Raw genomic sequence first — 10,799 nt, forward strand, 5'->3', positions numbered from 1 at the left:
ATGTTGGTTATTAACTTTGCTCACAGCCCTCACCATAGGGTCCCCAGAAGACTACAAAAAGACAGACTGTCATTAAAATAAAGTCTTCTGGGGAAATGCTTTTAAGATAGGAGAGATGAAAAGCATGATTACATTTCTGTTAAGTATAATAGAAAAAAATGTTTTAAATATCATTGAAGGCCCGTTTAAGATACTGATTGAAATACACAGTGAGTATTCAATAATCTTTATTTGAAAAAATAATTTAAGCTAAATCCTTCATTAAAGTAACAAAAACAATGACAATAAAAACATTTTTACAATCCTTCTTAAATAACATTTCTCAACACGTCCCAATGACCCGAAGTGCCTTTGCAAATAACAGCGACAACTTAAAAAATTCAAATTAAATAATTATTTAAACCATAACAAATATGCAAAATACAGCATAGTAATTAAATAAAAATAAATTAAATAAAATCATACAACTTTTTTTTTATATAAAAGCAATTACCAAAACAAAAAGTCAATGACAAGCAAGGACATTTTTCAAAGTATACTCACACTCTTGATAATAATTACATATTCAATACCATACAGAACATTACAAAAAAGAAGGGAAAATAAAAAAAATGCTCGGAGGACTTAGAGAGATGCACTTTTTGTTTTCTTTTTTACACAGTGATCAAGTATACATACAGTCTCCACAGGCTATGTGACAGGATCATGATCATGTGACACAACGTGTGAAGAATAGGCCATTATGGCCAAACATCCACCTTTTGATGCAGTCCCTGCACTCAGCAGCAGCCTATGGGGCTTGAAGAATTGGCCGGACAGCAAATGTTGCCAATATATTGCTAAAACATTGCCACAATGTTGCCAGAATTAGACCCGGTAAATGGCAAAACACTGAAATACTTTTTTACATTTTTGTTACATCCTCGTTTTCTTACTAATTGCATCTCACATGTTGATGAATCCCTTAAAAACATGGTCTGACGAGCACATATTGCCCAACACCTTTAAACAACTTTACAGGTAAATTATTTTAAAGGGTACATAACTTTGGCCCCGGACAGCTTTCTGTCCCACAGGCCGCCACTGCCTCCATTCATTTCAGGAAGAGAACCAGCTCACTCTGAATATCAGTTAAAAGTCTCTATTTGAGCAGCAGTCACAAGGCGGGACACCTCCACCTAAGGTTAGAGCAGCACTTTCTGACAGGGAGTCAACACATTCCCCACAGGCTAAAAATTAACCGTGTAGACCTGCAGGTCCCTTACACCTGGAACAGAGAGAAGCAACAGGGTTAGAAGAAGTTCACTTCTACAGAGGATGCTTATATAGACACATATAGACAGGATGTTAAATAAAGCCAAAAGTAAACAAATCTAAAAACTCACCTCTGTTGCAATTACACATTCATCTTTCTCCTCAGACATGACCAATACAGATTTGTATTTATTGTCGAAACACCCAGGCACCACCCCTTGGTAGTTCTGCCTTTCTGAACATTCTGATGCATCACTGTGGGGAAAAAGTCAAATATATCCATTACCTCAGCATGCTAACATAACTGATAAGGTGTTTCTCTACATTTGTATAATATTATTAGCATGTCATACGCGGTTATTACCTTTTCAAACGTTTGCTGCGCTTCTCCTCGTATTCGCTGCCCGAGTCGAAGCAGTCGAGTGATTGGCACATGTCTTCACAGCTCGCTGCTGCAGCGGCCGCCTCCTTGCCCGTGTACTCCAGCTTCACCTCGTGCTTGGCCTCGCTCTTCACCTCGTGCACCAGGTTGTAGTCCACCTGCGCGTGGCGAGTCTTGTAGCTGCTCTTCTCCGGCACCATGTCGTCCTGCTCACTGTGGTAGTCCACTTTTTTGTTCGTGTTCTTCACGGGCGTGGATCCCAACACACTGACCGACAGATCCTTGTCTCGCTGGCAGTTGTTGGACAAATTGTTGATGGTCTCCGTCTCGCCCTGAACCATGTCCACCTCACGCTCCCGCCGCTGCTGCACCTTGGAGCGGATGCAGCCCACCACCAGCGCACAGCCGGCCAGCAGGAGCACCACCAGGAGGATGCCAGAGGCCACTGCAGTCCAGGGGATGTGGCCTGCGATCTGCGCTGCATGGTCCGGCAGAAGGAACTGGCAATTGCGGCCCCCGTAGCCCGGCACACAGGCACACACGTAGCGGTTGTTGCGTTCGTGGCACGTGGCCCCGTTGTGGCAGGGGTTGTGCTGGCAGCGGCTGATGGGCGCGGTGCAGTTGCGGCCAGTGTAGCCTGGAGGACAGACACAGGTGTAGCCCTCGGGACCCTCTTGGCACGTGCCGCCATTTTGGCAAGGGTACGCAGCGCACTCATCACTGCTGCGGTCACAGTTCATACCGGTGAATCCCTCTGGACACTGGCAAAGGTAGGAGTTCACTAGGTCAACGCATCGGGCACCTGAAGATCGAGATAGAGGGAGCAGGTATTAGTAACATGCAAACTTGTGGAGGAAACAAATGACAGGAGGCTCTGGAGACTGCGCTGTAAACAAATGCAAGGTCCTGCATTGGGCCTCACCATTGGAACATGGGGCGGAGGTGCAGTGGTCAATTTTCTTCTCACAGTTGAAGCCAGCATAGCCTGTGGGACACTGGCAGTAGTAGCCACCATCTGGGTTGTCAGCACAGCGTCCTCCATTGAAACAGGGTCCATCAGCGCAAGTCATGGCACTCAACTCACAGTTCTTCCCATAGTAACCTGGTGGGCAGGCACAGCTGTACGTGTTCTCCATATCCTGATAGGAAAGAAAGAAGGTAACACTAAACCACTTTGTTGTTTAAAAATCACTTATATTATTTGTTATTAAATTATCTAAACAACAATAATCAAACACAGGGGAAGTATACTATTGCCAACAGTATATCAATGCTTGGCAGCACCACTGGACTACTGGATTATCTGTTATCAAAAGTGAACAAGAGGGAGACAGTGTACAGCATCCACAGCTGAACCACTATCTGAGTTTGAGGCTTATGACACCATGCGCTCCAGCTGTTCTGTGAGGCAGATGCAAGGATGAGTGGAAGATGAAGTAACAGTGGGATGAAATGTGGAGGGGCACTTACAGTGCAGCTGCCACCATTCCTGCAGGGGTTCCCAGCGCATTCGTTCACCTCGATCTCACAGCTGGCTCCTGTGTAGCCAGGCCGACAGGAGCAGGTGTAGCTGCCCTGGCCAGTGTTGCTACAAGTGGCTCCATTCATGCAGGGCTTGTGATGTGTGCAGTAGTTGAGATCTGAGGTGGACAGACAGACACATGTGTGACACATGTGGATTATTGTCTAAGTAAACACAAGCCAACAGCACCAGTGCAGCTGCTTTTCAACTCTCCTCCTCCCGCCCACCCCACCGCCGCCATCCTTTTGAATTCGGTTTCTGTTTTGCTTTTTCACGCATGAGCATCCTTTTAGTCTCACTCTGTTTTAAAACATAGTCTTCGATTTTCTCTTTCTCTCAGGCTGACTCACCTTGATTGCAGAAGAGGCCACCCCAGCCCTCTTGACAGTTGCATTGCCACGGTTGCTGACAGGTCCCGTGCAGGCATCCTGGGTAACGGATGCACTCATCACAGTACCGACCCTCAAACCCAACTCTGCATCTGTTATAACAAACAAAACCTTCGTAAGATATTGAAGCATTTTCTGATGTTTGGACACCAGACGGACAGGCCTCAGTGACTATAAGTCACTAGTAGGTTGATTACAAAATATCCTTTTTAAAGTAATATAACTGCCGACTAAACATCTGTTTTGATGCAAAACTTAGATGTCAATCTGGCGATACTTACTTGCATTCACCAGGTTTCTCACAAAATCCATGATCTTCATCACATCCTGGGAGGCAGATTGCTACAAAAGAGAGACAACACCCCACATAAAAACCATGGCAACATAAAACAACCCCAAACACATGTTCTTTGTTGAATTTTACTTCCAGTAGAAACTTCTACCCTAAATCGTAACTAATTAATTTCATTTCAGAAAGGGGTCACTAAACCTATTAGCTGGTACTCTTAAAAAAAAAAAAAAAAAACTAGAAGAACTTCTGCCTAACAAGCAGTCACAATAGGCGCCCACAAACGGGGCGGGGGTGGGGTGGGGGGTCTCCCTACTCTGTGGGCCAAAACTCTCTTTTCATTCAGTGCACACAGCACCCCTTAATGTCTCCGGGTGGCGGAGATAAGAGTGGACAGCTGGTGGATACGCGGCCAGTGCTCGACAGCTGCTCCATTGTCTCCGTTCTCCCGGCAGCTGCCCACTTCAAACAATACCTCCCCCTCGTAAGCCAATCGGCGCCAAGCCCACTCCGGGAGTAACGAATCGGACGTAAGCGTAAATTTATGGCACGCGTGAGATTATTCCGAAAAAACTTTCCACCTCCTGATTTGAATAAATCAAGTAGTCTTGTGTGTTTGACGTAGGGAGGGAGGGGGTCTGGGGCGCTAGTGAATTTTACAACCAAAAAAAAAAAAAAACGTTAACTTTCTACCGAAAAAAAAGTTTCAAGTAGACTACCACATTTATAACCTCCTTACCAAACTTGAATTAACGTGAGAACGATAAATGACGCGGCCTATATGAAACCGTCTAAACAATAAACAGCATGGCATGAATAGTCACACAAATTACTTACGTTCAGTACAGTATTGTCCTTTCCATCCAGCATCACAAATGATCTCGCCTCGTTCCCCACAGGTGAAGTGCCCAAAAGCATCATCTCTGGGGCGACAGAACACTGAACAACCGTCACCGTAGTAGTGCTCATCACAGACAAAGCGGTAAGAGTATCTCAACTCAGTCCTTCCTCCGGAATGAAGGTCCTGGGACCAGTCGTCCCCCACAGTCAAGTGTCTCTGCGTAGCCATGGTACTGATGATTCGCTCAGGATTTTCTGAAATAAGATACAGTTGTGAACATTAGACCCTTCGTAGCCTAATAGCGTAATCAAAGTGTCAAATAAAACTTGATATTGCGAGCGCGCCATTCTATTCAAACATACCGGTTGTAAGATCTTCTTTGGAATCGGCGTGCACAGCTTCAACGATAAGAGAAAATGTCCCCTGTTAAAAAAATAAGGTGAATCGAGAAATTAAACGGAAGAATTTTGTTCTGCCTAAATTACTCACGCTGCTGCACATAACATAAAGAGTTGGGAGTGGGCTTTAGGCTACCATAGAAACACAACAGCTTGCGCCTATTCATGCGTAAATGATTCATTCATTTCAGAGACAAGTGGCCAAGGCTGGTCATCGGAACTTTTGAACTGCTTCAGAAACAACAACAAACTGTGCTGGGTCTAAAGAAGAGAACACTCACCGGCCAAGTAAAACCGAAATTCATCCTTATGGGATTTGTGAAGGAGCCATCCGGTAGCGTATCGGGAACTTTGAAAGAGTTTGAACCAAGGATGGGGGTAACAGCACCACCATAGGTACAAGGGGGCTCCGGAGATGCGTTCGGTTGATAATGTTTTAGACAAATTCGAAAAAAGGTTTTGCATTCACACTGCGTCTGGTATGATGGTGTTAAACCAGGTTTACAACAGTTCCTATTTCCTTGTACCCCCTTCTTGTTCAAAAACTCTTGTAACTTGAGTTCAAAGACTCCAGAAGAGAGGATCTGTGGAAACATAAAACGACAGATTAGCATGGAAAAGCTATACACTGTGAACTAAAAGTAAGTGAGTGATGCAATTGTGACTAAAAGTAAAAGAAAAGGCTTGATACAAAAGATGGAGTATTACCTGGCATATGAAGACTTGTAGGAGTGATAAGGTTAGAAGGTAGCGTCCCATGATGAATAATAAATAAATAAATAAATAAATAAATAAATACAAATGGTTTTCGAGTAACTCCGTTCCCAGCTCAGTGTTGTTTCCTTGACAAAGGAGTCCTTTCAGTTCCGTATTCTCTTCACTGAATGATTCATTGAATGCAACTTTCCCCTAAAAGACTCTTCAGACACTGTCCCGCATCAGCCACGCTGTTCCCATTCATGTCATATAGACACAAACGAATCCTAAAGTTTAAGTTTAAAGTGTTGCTTTCCTTTGCTGAGAAAAAAAATCCGTTCCAAGGTGATAATCCAAGATGTGATCACAGCAGTGAAGAATGAATGTGCATTTAGAGATATAGTTCCTTCTTGGTTCTTAAACCAAGCTTTTTCTCTCTTCCAGCAAACCTCCTCAGAGGCCTGTACCTCACGTCTTCCTGCGTCCTACACTGTGTGTTTGTCTATCACATTCAAGCGCTTGCCTGTGGTTATATACCGGGCGCCACATGCCATGGTAATAACATGCAAATGAACCACCTCCTCCCGGAGTGTGTCTCGAGTTCTGACAATGAGGTATCCCTGCACCTCCACAACTCCCACCTTCCAACACTAAATCTACCGTTACTGAGAGCCCTGAATGTTTTTGTGATAGGGACATTTCATTTCCTGTTTATAGGAAATAAGTGAGTCGACAGACACCGAGCATATTTATGATTTCATTGCAAAAGTTTAGTGATTCAGATATTGTGTACAGAAGTATGGTGATGTATTTTCCCATTGTTTAAAAACAGTTGAACTGATTTAAATGTGTTTTCTTTATATATAAGACATGGTAACGTTAGTGCTCGTTTTTATTCCAAACGCTGGAGATAAACTTCAGAAACTACAAGTCGACAGTTTTCTCCACTTGCTTTTCCCTTTTCACTGCCCCCTCTCTCCCTCTATGTGTGCGCGTGTTGGGGGTGGGGTGCGGTGTGCGCGTGTGTGTACAATGAATGAAAATGTGTGCGAGCGCGCGTACGCGTGTGGTTTGTGGGATGAGATGGGGGTGGGGACTATACTGAAGTGTGTGTGTGTGTGTGTGTGTGTGTGTGTGTGTGTGTGTGTGTGTGTGTGCGTGCGTCCGCGTGGTCGTCCCCGGGGCACTTTGTTATTGTGAGCTGAAGGAATAAGTTTGCTCTCTGCTCGCTCAGCTGTATGGTAATTCGCGCAGCACCTGCTCTCCCCACAATTTAACGGGGTGAGCGAGCTAACCTCGTCGCGTACTAGTAGTCTCTTACTATACTGTAAGTCAAGGGAAGCCTCGCCATCTTCAAAATAAATCATTATCCGATTGATGTATTTTAATCAAACCGCGAAATGCATGCCTGTATCTAGTAACTAAGCATTATCCTAAGTCAGAGTTGACTCTGAACTGAATGAAAATCCAAGAGATAAAAGGGTTGGCTGCGCGGGTGGACCAAATACTGTTTCGTTTTTGTGGATTTTATAAACAAAAGTTTTTTCAGGTCCATATGCACAATTACAGGTGGCTATACTACCTACTATGCCTACGTTAAATTAGTGGGATTAGTTTCTCGTCCATTTTTTCCTCTCAGTTGACAAAGAACTGGCTGCCGTCTGCCGTAGATGTTTTGGCTTGTTGAGAAAGTGGTACCAGTCCAAATTAATTGAGCTGACATCCTTGTTGGAATTCCCTGTCCTCCTGTAGAGGTCTACAGACTGTTCATTTGGGCCCGAGACATTGGGATTGGCGTGCATCTTTGAAATAATCTCTTTATTATTTGTATATCGTACTTCTTGCACTTAAGAAGTAGGCCTAATGAACTTTTAAAATATTATATGTAATATTTCCTTTAACTTGTTTTCTCAAGTTAAGGCTCTGATCCTAAGAATAATGATATTATCGCTGATATCAAGTAATGAAGTTACCAAGTAACAATCAAGTGTGATACTTACTTGTAACCATTTATTTCCTGTACCTTAATCTGACGCCATTCCAGAAACACATAGCCTAATACCCTCTTTCTTAGTTCTCGCCTCTCTAGTAGAGGCTATATTGACCTGAAATATGATAGATCCTGGTTTCTGTACATTACAGGCCAAAACGATGGATTTGGGAGTGACTGTTTAACCAAAGCGCGACTGTAGGGGGGCAGTTGTACTTTAACTCCTGCCCACCAGTAGCTGCAGTGAACAAAAAGGTTGACTCGAGCTACGACCATTCATTCTTTTCTTTTGCGCTTTCGTTTTCATTGATTGTGAATGCGCGCGGAGCCCTAGGGGATTCTCTGTGAAGGGGCACGACACGCCTCAGACGCGGCCAGACCCTTACAAGCCATCTGCTCCCGAGCTAACGCCGTTTTTTTCATCCCGTCTCTCTCCATCCTCCGCCTCCTCCTCCTCCAAGCGCACGTCTCTATGTGGCACTTGCCAGAGTGCTCCGTCTAAATGAAGCAAGTAGCATGTTAAAGGAGCTGTAACGGTATGGGCAGCCCGTGGCCAGATGGCTAGGGGAAGCCAGAAGTTTTCGTCCCAGTGGAGTAGACAGCTCACGAGCGGCCGTGGGAACGTAAACACGGACCCCATCACACGATATCGATCATACGAAGGATCCCCATTATAGTCTATTATGCTGTTTGTAAATCAGTGATCAGCAATCCTCGAATAATACATAGGCCTCAAATGTTGACTAGAGTGGTATGTCTAAGAAATCACTGGCTTTATAAATGCTTCCAGAAAAATGCATGCTCGTTTATGTTGTTGTAGACATACAAGATATGATAATTATAAATGTTTTGAGAGGGAAAGTAGATTTGAACAAGTTATTTTTAGATGATTCCAGTGACCAGTCATGGCTGTTTCCCCCTCAAAATGGTAGCATGAAACCAAATAGGAGCTACAATTTAGATATTCAAGCTACCTGTGAATGTGGGAGACGACCAGGAATTCCATTGTCTGTGGATCAGATTACCCTGGCCAGCTGCCCAAGGAGGGACACAAGCCAATCCGAAAGCTTTTGTGGCCACACCGCGCGCTCTCACATTAACATCGCCTTGTTGTTAGGGTCGCTTAGGAAACGCTTCAGTGTGCGAGGGCTCGCCTGAGACATGGCAGCCCCACCGCGATACAATTATTCAGTAATTACATAGAGACCCGCGCACATGGCTGCGCGCGCGTATGTGCATGCGAGTACGCGCGCGCTTTTGTGTGGCTGAAAGTGCGTCTGTTTGTGTATGTAAGCTTAAGAAACAGAATGTATGCTTGGAAGGCGTTGACAACGTGAATAATTAACGCCCGTCGCGTGGCACACATCTGCCCATAACTGCTGGAGTCTGAGCATCAGAAAAAGTCAGATTAAGAAGTGTGTAGGGGTGTAGCGGAAGATGAAGTCGTATTTAAAACATTGGCACTATTATACTTTAGCAAACAAGACCCAAAAGATCAATTGTAAAAATACTTGCAGTATAAGGTAGCTGTATAAATTGCACTTCATCGATATTGACATATTCGCCTAAATATTGTCTTGTATTATATTTATACAATACTAAATTTTGGCCATTATTTTTGGAAGGTGGAGGGGGTTCCTATCTACAGTTTATTTCAGTTGTAGATTTGCTTCATCTCTCTCTTGTCTCTCGGTCCCTCTCTCTCTCTCTCTCTCTCTCCCTCTCTAAGCATCTGTCCTGTGGAGGAACAGATGCAGACACCTGTGCTGTGGGTTGACATATGCACAAGTCCCACCCCCATCCTCTTCTCCTCCCCCATCCTTCCGTATGCCTCTCCCCTTCCAGCCTCCTGGCCCTCCGCAGCCCACAGCAGCAGCAGGCTTCACAAAGGAGCAGAGGAGGGGCCTGGTGACCAAACTCCATCTATTCCCCCAGGGCCTACGCTCTGTTAGAGACATTGTCAGCACTACTATCACCTCGCCTGCACCAAACAATCTGTTGTATGACTGCTCACTTTGAAACATACCATGACCCGAGTTGAAATAGAGAATGTGTCTGTGTGCTTGTTGGGGGGAGGGCCATGATTGAGTATTGTATATGGGACCATGTCAAAGGTTTATGGGTGTGAGGGGTCTCAAATGTTGCAAAGACAGCAAGAGAGCATAAGAACTACAGGGAGGATGGGTGGGGGTCGGGAGACACAACGGCCTAAGGCTTGAGTTTGATGCGACTTTAGGGGGGAATCTGCTCAGAGAGTATAGGCGTTAGTACTGTGTATGCTATACCCCTGAGAGACAAGATGATGCCACTGACACACACACACACACACACACACACACACACACACACACACACACACACACACACACACACACACACACACACACACACACACACACACAAACAGCCAAAATTAAGTCTACAAAGGCTAGAGTTCAGATAAGATCTCTCCTCTCTGTAATGGCAGTGTAGTGGTAGCAGGTGTTTGAGGTGTAAATGTCAGAGAGGGGGAAACAAAGGCCCATGGGAAAAGGAGATTGTGAGCAAAAAAATGCACAGGTTCATATGACTTATCTCTTTACCCATTTGTCTTTTCTGTTACTTCTCTTACTATCTTCTCTTTTCTGCCAGTATGTCTTTCTCCATAGACGCACCATGCACCTGTTGTCAGCCTAATACTTCAGGAATGGCCGGCCCATCCTTGGCCTCAGGGGACGAGGGGGTTGGGGAGTGGCGCAGGAGGTGTGAGGGCCTTCTGGACAGGATGAGGAGGGGGTTTCTGCCTCCCTCCCTCTCCCCTGTTGTTGAGATGTGGGCCAAGGACCTCTGTCCTAAATGGTTGCCCCCAGGGGGAATGGTCTCCTTTGTGCTGCAATGCCCCTGCAAGCTGGACATACAGCTGCCAGCACACAGAGGCCACGGTTGCCTGACCCACACAATGCCTTCACAGAGCACCCGGGGGTCCAGAGGCACTCTCTGGCCAAACCTCTGCACTCATGCAACACCCACTCTGATATGCAGAGACACTTCAGCAAACT

The 10,799-nt window shown here is 45.1% G+C and overlaps 1 protein-coding gene across 1 annotated transcript; it reads right to left on the reverse strand.

The window, feature by feature from the left end:
* Positions 1–210: 210 nt before the first annotated feature.
* On the reverse strand, positions 211–6,260 carry dla (deltaA). Its single transcript, XM_048247105.1, has 11 exons — positions 5,784–6,260; positions 5,357–5,659; positions 5,040–5,100; positions 4,674–4,931; positions 3,829–3,889; positions 3,509–3,639; positions 3,107–3,276; positions 2,559–2,775; positions 1,619–2,438; positions 1,386–1,509; positions 211–1,267 (listed from the first exon to the last, which is right to left on the reverse strand). The coding sequence occupies exons 1-11, from the start codon at positions 5,832–5,834 to the stop codon at positions 1,262–1,264; spliced, it is 2,202 nt and encodes a 733-aa protein (XP_048103062.1). The 5' UTR covers positions 5,835–6,260; the 3' UTR covers positions 211–1,261.
* Positions 6,261–10,799: the final 4,539 nt, after the last annotated feature.

This window comes from Alosa alosa, chromosome 7 (genome assembly GCF_017589495.1).
Source record: "Alosa alosa isolate M-15738 ecotype Scorff River chromosome 7, AALO_Geno_1.1, whole genome shotgun sequence".
Classification (NCBI taxonomy): Eukaryota; Metazoa; Chordata; class Actinopteri; order Clupeiformes; family Clupeidae; genus Alosa; species Alosa alosa.

Bases quoted from the DNA above. Each gene is read 5' to 3' on its own strand.
- dla (XM_048247105.1), bottom strand. From the start codon at position 5,834: ATGGGACGCTACCTTCTAACCTTATCACTCCTACAAGTCTTCATATGC. The intron at 2,776-3,106 runs GTAAGTGCCCCT...CTTTCCTATCAG, and splicing joins GGAATGGTGGCAGCTGCACT to GATATGGAGAACACGTACAG. The intron at 1,510-1,618 runs GTAATAACCGCG...TTTTCCCCACAG, and splicing joins CGCAGCAAACGTTTGAAAAG to TGATGCATCAGAATGTTCAG.